The sequence below is a fragment of the Crocuta crocuta genome, unplaced genomic scaffold (assembly GCF_008692635.1).
Source record: "Crocuta crocuta isolate KB4526 unplaced genomic scaffold, BGI_CrCroc_1.0 scaffold431, whole genome shotgun sequence".
NCBI classification, from domain to species: domain Eukaryota; kingdom Metazoa; phylum Chordata; class Mammalia; order Carnivora; family Hyaenidae; genus Crocuta; species Crocuta crocuta.
This window is the reverse complement of record NW_027528859.1, coordinates 4,669,797-4,682,998: the sequence shown is the minus strand read 5'-3', so window position 1 is coordinate 4,682,998 and position 13,202 is coordinate 4,669,797. Positions and strand designations below refer to the sequence as shown.

General features: G+C 39.5%; 1 protein-coding gene across 7 annotated transcripts in view; it reads right to left on the bottom strand.

Annotated features, from left to right (window-relative positions):
- The window catches only part of RNF38 (ring finger protein 38), a 59,247-nt gene that overhangs the window by 30,717 nt on the left and 15,328 nt on the right, over positions 1-13,202 (bottom strand). Inside the window, exons 1-2 of one of the 7 annotated variants that reach the window (XM_077756176.1) lie at positions 11,765-11,960; positions 3,799-3,948 (exon numbers count right to left, since the gene is read on the bottom strand). The exons of 2 other annotated variants lie outside the window; for them this stretch is intronic. In XM_077756176.1, coding sequence (XP_077612302.1) covers positions 3,799-3,948; positions 11,765-11,773 — 159 coding nt within the window. In that variant the 5' untranslated portion in view covers positions 11,774-11,960. Of the gene's footprint in view, positions 1-3,798; positions 3,949-11,764; positions 11,961-13,202 lie in introns of those variants that run through there. 4 more of the 7 variants (XM_077756178.1, XM_077756177.1, XM_077756179.1 and 1 more) reach the window with 4 other exon arrangements.

The following is a 13,202-nucleotide window of genomic DNA, read 5'->3' as shown; positions in this document are numbered from 1 at the left end:
CTTCTCTTTCAGAAACCTAGTCTATTTCTCTGTGTATTAATCATGAAAGTTTCAATCCCCTAATTAACTTCTGTAAATTTACAAAATAAAGTATCAGACAGCTATCATTAGGATACAGGCATACTCTCTTGAAATCAAGGGTTGTGCTAGACATGAAATCTACATTCCCTACAATATATCTGTTTTATGAAAGCCGACTACCTACAATTCAATTTTAAAACTGTAAGGGGCTGAGAGAGATAAGAGGGAGTTTTGGGGGGAGTTGAAACTGTTCTATTATCTTGTGATGGTGGTTCCACATCTGTATGTATTCGTCAGAAGTCACAGGCCTGTACCCCAAAAGGGTGAGTTTTACTCTATGTTAATTATACCTTAATTTTAAATTTCTAAAACAATTATAGTGGGTACCTTTGATTCTAATGTTAAATACAGACTTATTTTTATAGAGGTGCAAATATGCCTATACCTGTACCTCTTTTGTAGGAAAACTCAGACTGACACATACACAAAGTCATAATTTCACAGAAATTAAAATATCAACTCAATGTATACCAGGAAAAGCATACAAGAATATTCACGGAGGGGCACCTGGGTGGCTCAGTCGGTTAAGCGTCCAACTTCGGCTCAGGTCATGATCTCACGGTTCATGGGTTCGAACTCCGCGTCAGGCTCTGTGAGACTGCTAGCTCAGAGCCTGGAGCCTGCTTCGGATTCTGTATCTCCCTCTCTCTCTGACCCTCCCCTGCTCACACTGTCTCTCTCTCTCTCTCCCAGAAATAAATTAAAAAAAAAATAAAAAAAAAAATAAAAAAAAATAAAAAAAATATTCACGGCAACACTGCTTGTGAGAACAGTAAAAACTGGAAACTACTGGAAATGTTGATCAAAAAGAGAGGGAATAAACTACAGCATATTCATATAAATGAAACACTAAAAGGAAAGTGAATCAACTACATGGCCACATGCATCAATATGGATGAATCTCAAAATAACAAAAATATAAAGTATGATACCATTTATATTAAGTTCAGAAACTAAACAGTATAGTGATACTGTTTGAAGGATACTGGATGTGGTGAAACCACACAGAGAAGCAAAGGGGTACTAAACACAAAATTCAGAGTTTTACCCAAGGNTCATATAAAGATTTCAAATGTATTGTTAATGGCTGACTTCTGAAGATGAATGGTGTTTTTTTTAAACTATACATGTGTCTGCTTTATACATTATAACTTTTATATATGAAATTTTTCATAATTTTAAAAATTAAAAGAACCTGCAAAATTTGAAAGATTTTGACTAAAACAAGCAAGTAAAAGAGGAGAAAATACAAAAGTTTTTTTTTTTTAATATTTTTATTTATTTCTAGGAGAGAGAGAGAGAGAGAGAAGAGAGACAGCGCGAGCAGGGGAGGGTCAGAGAGAGAGGAAGTCACAGACTGAAACAGGCTCCAGGCTCCGAGCTGGCAGTCAGCACAGAGCCCGACGCGGGGCTCGAACCCACAAACCGCAAGATCATGACCTAAGCGAAAGTCGGACGCTTAACCGACTAAGCCACCCAGGCGCCCCGAAAATACAAAAGTTTTTAAGAAACAAGGACAGTGACAAAACTGATAAAGAGTGGAGATGAATAACAAATATAGCCCAAAAACAGGATGAGATTTTTGTTCAGAGGACTGGTGGCTGGAAGCAAAGCCCCAGGGAATAGTGAACACTTCTATGTGCTCTATAACCATCCCACTTACTAGATACATACTCAATCCCCACGTATGGAGTGGGAAAAATCAACAGTTCTTTTTTACTCCTATACAAGGCTGAAGGGAAAATGATGTCTTCCAAAAAGAGACTAGCTAGTTTCAGCTAGGATAAGGATACTTCAAGAAAAAAAATGCAAGAAGTAGGTGAGTCTGTTTAAAATGGAGTGTTCCAAAGGAAAGGAAAAGTAGAAAAGGCTGGGAGGGAAGGAACTTGGGGGAAAGCCAAGAAAACATAACACATTAAAAGAATAACTCTGTGAGGGTAAGAAATGGGTAGATTTCTCCCTTTTTATGGAAACTACATTTTCTAAGGTAGAGAAAAACAAAACTGGAACAAGAAATCACACTCTGTTTTATCAGAATTAGTTGAAGGTTATCTGACAGTATCTCAAAGGGGATGTGAGAAGGATTTACTTTGTTTTATGCAGAATAGTGGTAGGCCAAAACATGAGCAGAGTTCTCTGGGAGCCAAGTACACTGAAGGCCTTGTTTTAAAGTTAGAAAAAAGTAAGATTTATGTTTAGAGATATAAATAAAAATTTAACAATAATATCTTTCACCTTTCTGCAACACTCAAATGGAACCGGCTCTTTTTTGTTTTGTTTTCAAAACGTGTGTTTAAATTTACTGCATTTGCCAGTAACTCCTTGAGTTTAAAGTTAATACTGACTTAATGCCTGAAGACACAAAAGAGGTATGGAAAACAAAGAAAGTATCATATAACTACTTATTGGTGGCAGCAGTGAAGGTACTAAGTCAATTTCCTCCTTAGCTATACTGGTTTGCTATCAAGCTACTGCAGACCAACTGTATCAACAGCAGTAGTCAATAAGCTGTTTAATTCAAACACAGATCTATGTCTCTTTAACATATGCTACACGATGTTTACAGAAATACTTGTTGATTTCTAAAGGTGGTATGCTATAGTAGACAAAAAATAACAAAAGGTGGATTTGAGTATCTGCTCTGCCAATAACTATGTAATGGGGCATCTCAAGAGTTTTTTCTGAGCCTATTTCTTCATGTAGAAAATCATCTGTGACTGGTTTGTTGTTAGGAGGATTAAAAACAAAGGAGACAATACATGCGAAGCAGAGAACCTGGCACAAATTCCATGGAATATCAGAATGCAGAGCCTTGGATCACCTACAAAGCTGTTCACAGAAATTTCACATCTCCAATTTAATGTATCACAAACATCTCTCTTCCCGAACTAGTCCTAAGCTCCAACCTACCACTCCCACACAAAAAGAGAATTAGCTGGCTCTATACAAAAATCCAAGCTTTGATTAGCAACTCGTACTACCTCAGATTTATATACACATAAACAAATAACACACCTTGGCCCACAACCCAGAAGTGCAGAAGCAATTCTATGACTAGTTTCCTTTTGGTAATAGTAATACTGACTTCCATTACTAAAACATGCTTCGCTGGGAGTAATGGGTTGTAAATTTAGAAAGTAGCCAGTAATTTATTTGAGCACATCCTAGCAATCTTGTCAATAAACTAATGATAGTCCTTGCCTTAATTTATTATTTTACATATAACAAAAATTTTAACCACATTTTACCTGGAGGTATCAAAAGTGATAGAAAGTTTAAGTAAACATGTTTCTTTCCGAAATCTACATCACTATCAAACTCTAGGCACTAAAGCAAATAAGTAGCAATGGCTTTAAAAAATATCTTGCATGCTTCCATTTTTCCATTCCTACACAATTTCACAGTAGAAGTAGTATCTTTTACTTTCATAAAGAATGTGGCCTATTAGGGCAAGTGATTGAGACCAAAAGATTAAAAAAAAAAAAAAGAATATTAAGTGGTCAAACAATAAACAGCAGCTCAAGAGAAGACAAACATTCTTCAGAAAAGCGGGCTACGTTATATTGAAGAAGGCCTCCAAGAAGAATACTTATTCTCACATACAACAGAAAATAAGAAGAAGATATTGAGAATTCTGTTTCAAGCCTTCCTAGAAACAACCTAAAATGTATTGGTGACTTTCAGCCCTATGGAGGGAAAGGGTAAATATATAAGAACCTGGAAGAAAGCTTTGAAGTGAGCATCCTCTTGAACGGTAGTATTCTGATCACTTGGGAGGAGAGGGAACAGGCTCGGAAGTCTCACCCTTTCACAAATCACCTTGTTAGGATGGCCAGGTAGAGGTCCTGAATTGGCCCCGGGAGATATCTGGGAAAAAGAGGGAGAAGAAAAGGATAGTTCATGGCTAGCCGCACCAATGTGGAGAATCATGTCTATGAAGGACAGTCTGGGTTTTCTAGGAATTTGTGTTAGCAGAGATTGGAAATAAATTAAAAATTAATCTTAAACATCAAAACAAATATAAGGATGGCAAAGGTTGCCTCTGGCAATGGATCTCTTAAAACTTTTTTAAAAGGCAAAACAGCACTGTTCAAAACTGCAAAGTCTTTCCTATGCTTCCCATATAACACCTATTAATATCTTTTCTCTAGGTATTAATTCTAAAGCCCTAAAAACCTAAACCATGAAGATAAGACTTCATGTTAAGAAAAACTGACATAAAAGCATATAAAGTATAGAAAGATTTGTGTCCATCTGGGCTATTTTTCATTCTATTTTTTAAATTAACCTCTTATATCATCATGCAAAGAAGATGAGAGATTTCAGAATATTTGGTAGCAAAACTTCTATAGTGACCATAGGTATAAAAAAGAAGAGTGTTTTAACATCTCAGCTCTATTCAACACACACCTAGCAACCTTCTTAAGAATAAAGGATATGATCATAAGCCCCAAAGCAAATGAGTGCATGTTTTAAAGACTGGCTTGATTGTAGGATAATCCCCTTCAACTCATATGTAAATATACTCAAATCTGTAACATTTTAAACCATGGACATCATGAGCGTCACTTGTTCCACTGTGCTGTGGAGTGAACTACCTTTGGGAGTTCAGGTTTGTGAAAGCTCCTTATCCCTACACTGAAGACCATGTGCTTCAAACCATGTGTCTGGTTTTCAGAGTTTCATAGCCTCATTCATTCCCTTACATATAAATGTCTATTCTGTGACAGGCACTTAACCAAGAAGATATGCATGATTTCCTACCTTCAGAAAGTATATGCTATAAAAAGGAAACAAGAGCAAATCACGGTACAATATAGAGTATCATCTTCTATGATGGGCTAGGCACTGGGTGCTACAGAGAGGTAACTGGCAAAAGATAGCAGTGTTGTCAAGACACTGCAGAATGTTCAATATGGCTAGCCAGTACAGAAGTAACCAGAGAGGAAGGCAGAGAGAGTATGAAGTAGCATGCTAATTGTATTAAGAATACTTCTCCCATCCAAGTACTAACCAGGCCAGACCCTGCTTAGCTGCCGAAATCAGATGAGATCGGGCACGTTCAGGGTGGTATGGCCATAGACTGTATTAAGAACACTTCTATAATAACCTTCCTTAACCTATTTATTATTTCTGGTCTGCTATGAGCCTGGTAAACAGATAACCAGGCCTGTTCGTAAGACTAAAAACATTCCAAACACCTTCCTAGGAGTGAGAGCATATCACTTGAGGGCAGCAACTTCACAATTTACTACTACTACAACAACAACAACAACAACAACAACAACAACAACAACACAGAATGCCTGTGACAACAACAACAACAACACAGAATGCCTGTGACATGAGATAAAGTTGGTTTCTGCACCACTAACAAAAATGCGTCAATATTCTTTACCACTATAATGAGGCAAGAAGTGATGAATCAAGGAGTATTTATTATTGCCTCCTGCAAGCCAAGAATTGTTAGGAAAGAAGATAAAGCACGGATAACTTATTCCAGTTAAAAAAAAAAAAGATGCAAAACAGCCAACCATAGGATAATGTTTTAAATGCCATAATACAGACAAAAATTAGAAGAGGAGGGAGCCCTGAGTTTATCTGAAGACATATAATAGATTTCATAGAAAGAAGTGTATTTCACATTCCTGACTCCTCAATCTAAGAATTTCACCACTTTAAAGCCATTCGCTTCTCAAAACAGTCTGTTTCTTTAAGTTTCATATTCTTTTTGCAATCTTCTTAAGCTTATAATTTGCAAGGTACCTTTGAAGAGTGTTTTAATAAGCTCACTTGCCTTCGACTGTCATAGGTAAAGCAGTCTACATGAGTAGCACTCTTACAGACTGCTACTACAAGTAGCTAGCTTAGTCAACAGAAATCAGAGGGTCAGGTTTCCTCTCCTTAATTCTTTGTTCCTTTGAAAACTTAAGATTTCAGTCCTATTGAAGCAAAAAACAAATCAAACAAAAAACTAGCAAACCTTGCCCATGTGACCACAAATTAATGATTTTCAAGCATATTCCTCTCCTACCCACAACAATTTCCTTTGGTCAGAAGCTCCATTGGTCTATCAAGAGGGAGAACAAACAATATAATGGAGTAAAGGTATATTCAAATGCTGTGGTTACTACAGACCCAGGACAAAATGTTAAGATGGACTTGAAACCAGGTGCACTCACTGGGTAAGATAAAATCACATATAATTATTTTGTATGTTCATGTGAGGCAGAATTCTAGAAGGCCTCAAGATTCCCACCTCTGGTATACATCTCCCATATAATCCACTCCTCCATGGTGTGTAGGCAGGACTGTAGAGTGGATTTCATTTCCATGGTTAGCTTAAACTATATAACCTAATGATATGAACCCCTTCACAGAAGTGAAGGGATTTTCAGTGAATTAAGATCCCAAGTCAGTTGATTTTAAGTTAATCAAGGCAGTCCCATTAGAGAAAACTCTTAAAAAAGCAACCGACCCTTCCTAAAGAGATTCTCCTCCCAACTCTGCCGACAACTGCTATGTTGTCAGAAGGCATATGACGAGGGCCATGTGGTAGACAGGAGGGTACCTCTAGGAGCTGGGTTCACCAGTTGATTGCTAACAAGAAAATGCCATATTGAACCAACAGCCACTGAGCTTGGAAGAGGACATCAAACCTCTGATGACATCATGGAACTAGTCAAGTAAGACTCTGCACAGAGGGCCCTGCAGCTAACCCATGATTTCTGACCCATGTACCCCATGAGATAATAGATTTGTGTTTTAAACTACTGAATGTGAGGTAATTTGTAACATACAATTGAAAACTAAGATGACATATTTGTATCAAACAGAAATTGTACCACACCTGAAGTTTCTTCTCCAGAATTTAACTGTACTAATTTGATGAAAAATACAAATTAAGACATTTTTATCTAAGCAATATAGCAGTTTTTAAAACCTCAACATGGTAATAGCTAACTTCATGCTAGGAACTAAACTGGGCTCTCTGATCTTCACACACTGCAAGTTAGGGTTAACTGACTTGCTTTAAGTCACATACTTCATAAATACCAGAGCCATAATTTGAAGCTAAGTCTATCTGGCTCTGAAGTTCATGTTCAACCCACTAAAACACTTCATAGTTTAAGGATCTTATAAGTAACATCTTCTTTGTAATCTAATTGAATTAGCAAATAACTATTCCATAAAGTCTATTTAAAGTTATTTTAAGTATTCAAAAAGTAAATGTTTCCTTGCAAACTCTCTCTAACTTTACACTACTTCCCTAAGTTTTCCTCATTTAAAATTACTTATGGTGTACTATATCTAGAAGCTGATACAATTCTATTTTTCTCCAATCTGGCAACTGTTGAACATTATAAAGATACAGTAACTTCGGTCTTTTCTCAGGATGCAACCCATGTTTTAAAAAGTCCTGCCAAGAAAACATTGCAACTCCCTATACTTCTCATCTTTAATGTTTATTTACATGTAACTATATAACTAAATTTACCCAGCATAACTGAGAAAAGTACCTGTTTCACAAGCCTAAGTTACACAAAGCAGTTTAACCTTTTAAGCACCAATACAATATGATTTTAGGCCATCTTCTCTTTAATATGGCCTTTCGTTGTGTGATAAACCATAATATAACCCACTATTTAACATATGTCTTGAAGAGTGTGATTATCAGTTATCATGCTAAAAATAACATAGGACTTAGGTCCAGATGTTGTCCCTTAACTTGCTTCCTCCAAAATCGATTCTGATGACAGCTTCCTTCTTCATTCATTCACATTTTTCTTATAAAGGTGTGGTAGAGGATATGCAGGTACATGACTTCTAGGTCAGCATTAAAATAATCTACTTTCTTCAAAATAAATTCGCGCAAAATAAATTGTCCCTTCAAAGGCCCAAATATTCTCCAAAACAGCCCCATTACTCTCCAGGGAAAAAAAAACAAAAACAAAAAAAACCTGTTCACGGTTACTAACAGCATACCAACTGGTCAAAAGCACTCAAATCACAGCCTAATAGAAGGGGGAAAACCAAACCAAACCAAACGATAAAAAGTCAAGTGCTTATTGTTGACCCCACCAAGTCTTTTACTCCTTCCTCAAAGTGCAAGACTGGGTACTAAAAAATGAAAAGGTCAAATCTAAATGATCTAAAAATACACATATTCTCACTGCTTCCATGATGGCAAATGTTAATCTCCTGGAAAGTAATCAGGTAGACCTTACCAACTATTTGAACAATTTGAATCAGTAATCTTTCAACTGACAAATTCCCAGGTTATAATCTAAAACATGGGAATACCCCCAAATATGGGAGAACCCACATGCACACATATGTTCATCACAGTACAGCAACAATTTAAAAGGAAACTAGAAGTAACCTAAATGTTTAACAAGTATTTGCTAAATAAAATAAAATAATGGTCTATATATTTGCTGGCCTATGTATTTGCTGGTCTATTACGCAGACTTAAACCATTCAAGGACTGGTACTACCTACTGATGGAGGCTCACTGCTGTTTAGCACTGAGGCAATTTTTTTTTCAATGTGTGTGTTGTGTGTGTGTGTGTGTGTGTGTGTGTGTGTGTGACAGAGAGAGAGAGAGAGAGAGAGAGAGAGAGAGTGAGCGAGCTCACCCACAAGCATGTGCATGAGCAGGGGAGTGGCAAAGAGAGAGGCAGAAAAAAATCCCAAGCAGGCTTCACACTGTGACAGTGCAAAGTCTGACGCTGGGCTCGATCTCACAGCTGTGAGATCATGACCAGAGCAGAAATGGAGTTGAACACTTAACTGACTGAGCCACCCAGGTACCCCTGGGGCAATCATGTTTTAAAACTATTATTTTTATTCTTGAGTTAAGGCAAACAACAAACTGGGTTCATGTCTTTCTGGGAGCACAAGAGAACCAGGTTTAGTGAAAATAGCTGAAAAGCTCCACCATTCTTTCTCTACCCCCACCGTCTCATAAATTACTCATTTGGAAGAGGGTGGCTGTACATATAACTAAGAAGGTCTCTAAGCATTACATCTTTTGAGAAGGTAGACATAAAGATTAGGGAAAAAGTTACTTTTTTTTGAGTTACACATTATTTTAATAAAAGTTCTTCTCTGGAGTGTCTGGTGTCTGTCAGTTAAGCATCTGACTCTTGGTTTCGGCTCAGGTTATGATCTCACAGTTCTTAAGTTCGAGCCCTGCATCAGGCTCCGTGATGATAGTGCAAAATCTGCTTGGGATATTCTCTCCCTCTCTCTCTTCCCTTCCCTACTCACATGCATGTGCGATCTCTCTAAATAAATAAACAAAAAAAAATCCCTTTCTTTTCCTTCTACATCCAGATTTGCCTGCCCAAGGATTATTCTCCTAGCAACAGAATACATCTAAAATAATTTTACTTAGGCTAGTAACCTCTTAGCATACTGTTCTAACGTGGCTCTTCAAGATTTTTTTTTTTTTAAAGTTTATTTATTTTTGAAAGAGAGAGAGAGACAGAGCATGAGTTGGGGGGTGGAGCAGGGAGAGGAAGACACAGAATCTGAAGCAGGCTCCAGGCTCTGAGCTGTCAGCAGAGAACCCAACACAGGGCTCGAACTCACGAACTGCGAAATCATGACCTGAACCGAAGTCGGCACTCAGCCGACTGAGCCGTCCAGGTGCCTCAAGATTTCTAATAACTACACAGATTTGGAAAGTATCTGGACCATGACCAGTTCAAATCAACACAAAAAATATATATATATGTATATGTAAATACATAATTATTTGAAAAGACAAAGTGTGAATAGGATCATTAAAATTCTTATTAAATAAAATTCATAATTAATTCAAATATTTATAGCAGGCCTACTATGTGCTAGATACCGTGAATACATGAGGAAAAATTATTCTCACTCTCAAAAGTTCAGTCTAGTGAGAGGCAATTCAAGAGGAACTAAATAAATAGAGCCCCTCTAACCTAGAGTGAGAAGGTGCTGAAATCCTTAAAAAGGAACATGAAAAGATATGAGATGTGGGGGAAAATGAGACCATGTAGATGGTCCCCTTCCTCTTTTTGCTGATATTCTCACTTTTTAATTTACTATATAGAGTTAAAGCATTTGCTTGATCTCCTCCAGACAGGCAGTCACTTCAAGAACTTAACATTTGCTGAATGAATGAACTAGACCAAAACTACATCCAAATTTGTTTACAATCTGTACACTCTCTCCAGAGAAAAATAAAGCAAGCTATGAGTTAACCAAAGTAAAAGAGAAGTAAAAACACAGGTCTGATATATGTGGTGAAAAGGAAAATAACCAAAACTATTAAATAGCCCCAGACACTACACAAATCAGCAAAGTGAATTACAAAACGGGGACAGCACAAACAGAGAAATAGATGAAACAGACTGGAAGTAGAAGACAAAATTAATCCTGACCAATAACCTTTCCACACAGATCAATCGTTTGAGATTTTTATCTGAGGATTTCTCACATACTTCCCACCCACAACCCTGAAATAAAGTAAAAATGAGCACAAATATAGAGTCTGGTGATGTAACTAAAAGGTTCATCCAAAGCTGTTGGCACAGAGACAATAGACCTACACTCCACATTATGATGCTAATAGATTCAGTTATGTCTAACTATGCCATCTTACGTCCGTCCACCTTCCTTAAATGTCAGGTCACTCTAGTAAAGAAAATTCTCAACGTTTACTCAGATGAATACTTGCAACCTTAGTTCAGCTATAAAAACAGGATGAATATATAAACCTCGACAAGTACAGAAACTACCTTCTAGAATCACAGAAAGGAACAACAGCCATCGTTTAATTCCAACTTTCATATTTTACAGATGAGGCCCTGGGGCCCACATGGCCGGTTTATGGCAAAATTTATTTAACTATAGACTCTAAAGGCTACCCAGTCTCTCAGAGATAAATCTTACTGAAAATTATAGAAATCAGCTTAAAACTGAACTCATGAAATGAACTAATTTAAGGTTTAGTATGGTTTCAAAATGTGAAACATATGATGCCAAAAAGTTTACAAACTAGCAAGAAGTGGAGTAAGGAGAGTATGTGAAGAGATACAATTCTCATTTAAAAATCCAGTTAGTAATTTCATATTGAGATTGCAAGTATGTCCCAAATTCACTTTATAAATATATACAATGTATAACATATATATTATATGGTCTTGTATTGTTACTTCTAAATAAGTCCCATTTATTCGTATGGACCATGTTCTTCGAAGACAGAAACAAGTTTACTTTGATTCCTACTGTCCTTAGATTTTTATTAAGTTCTGGTTACACAAAAACTGAGAACGGATTTTTTAAAAATCTGAGCCAAGTCACCAGGGCTGCTTCCTATTTAAAGGAACTGAAGTATTAACAATAGTACCTGTAATCAAGGCCAAACGGGATCCCCAAAGGCTTGCAATTCTAAAGTAACAAATCGATTGTGTAGAAGTTGCATACACTTAAATTTTCAAAGTGTGCCGCATAAGAGAAGGCAATTCATATGATGCCAGCAATGACATACACTGAAGTGTTCATTTCTATCTATGGTGAATTAGCATACCCAACTTTCGTGGCACAAAGAAAAAGCTATGTCTCTCACAAGTCCTACACACGGTAACAAAAACTTTTATTTTCTTTGGCGCTCGATAATTTGGAAAATTCCTGGTTCAAAACCAACCTCTCTCATTCTTCAGCCCTGAAAGGAAGAACTTCCATCCCCTGAGAACAAAACGCAGCCTGTCCAGAAACCCGCAGCGGCAGAAGGACGCGAAAGGACCCTTCCGAACGGGTTCCGCGTTCTCCTGGGTGACATCATTTCACCTGCGCCTCGGCAAAACGGGAGGGAGCGAGGGAGCGAGAAAGGCCATCTGCCAGCGGGCGGCGGGCCGGCGCTCCCGTTGGCTGCACCCACACCTTCTCGCCGCCCCCGCGGGNACCGCTCGCCCAGCCAGCGGCCACCTCGCCAGCTCCGCCGTCCCCGGGCCTCCTCACCCCCGGAACCCGGGATCCGACCGAGGCGCTGTCACGGCGCTTCCTTCCTCCCGGCACCATCACACGGGCCGCGCCAGGAAACAGCTGCACGCTCAGAGCTGACAAGAGTCGGCTAACGCCTCGGGGGCTCCATCCTCTCGGCCCCGGGGCCCTAACTGCCGGGGCCGCGGCACCGTCCCGCCCGCCGCACCCCGCCTCGGTGCTCACGAACACGGCGTGCCGCGCGCCGGCGCACTACCCTCCGCTGCGCGCGCAGGCGACGCCCCTCACCGCCAGGCCGCAGGATGCGCGAGCACGCGGCACTCCCACTTCTCCGGCTTGGATCACCGCCCTCCTCTCCACCCAGCCCCCTTACAGAAACGAACCTAGCGAGCCTAAAGCGCGAAACCGCCAGTCGCTCCGCCCCTTTCCCCTAGGCTCGGCTCCGCGCGCCGAGCCCCCTTTGTTTCCACCCCGAGGGGGAGGGGGCGGGGCGGCACTGCGCGCGTCCGGGCGCGCCACTGGGACTAGTTCCGGCAACAGAGCCCGTGGCACAGCGCCGCTACGCAGCCCCGCCCAGCCCGCCCCTCTAGCCGCGCGCTCAGCAAGGCCCCAGACACCGAACCGATTCTGGGGCCGGCCCCGTCTCCCAATTTGTATACATCTTCCCACCCTACAGTATGGCTGCTGGTCCGTGCCTCCTCCCTCCTCCAGAACTGAGCAATCAAACAGTAACTAACCTCACTCAATTCGTAACATGTTTTCGTGTGACCTGAGAAGTGGAATTTTTATTGATGTAAAAGGAGGTGATTAGACGAAGGTATCTCACAAAGAAGCAAGCAGGTTGGAACCTTTAAATCTGACGGTTATTCAAAGGGTGCTAAGGATGGTAAATGAGAGAGGTACAAAGACCACAGCCGGTATGGTGCTTGTCCTGATCACCTTCAAGATCTAAAAGGGAAGACAGATACTTCATAAAAATACAATAAATCCAAGAAAAAGACAGTTAAGTAGTATTGGGAGGTAAGGAGGGCTGTCAAGGGGACATTATGCAAGAAGTAGGCTTCAAGCAGCTGGGAATGAGACGATGTCTTCAAGCATCGTGATCACATTTCAGGGTAGTCCAATCACCAAAATAATAATAA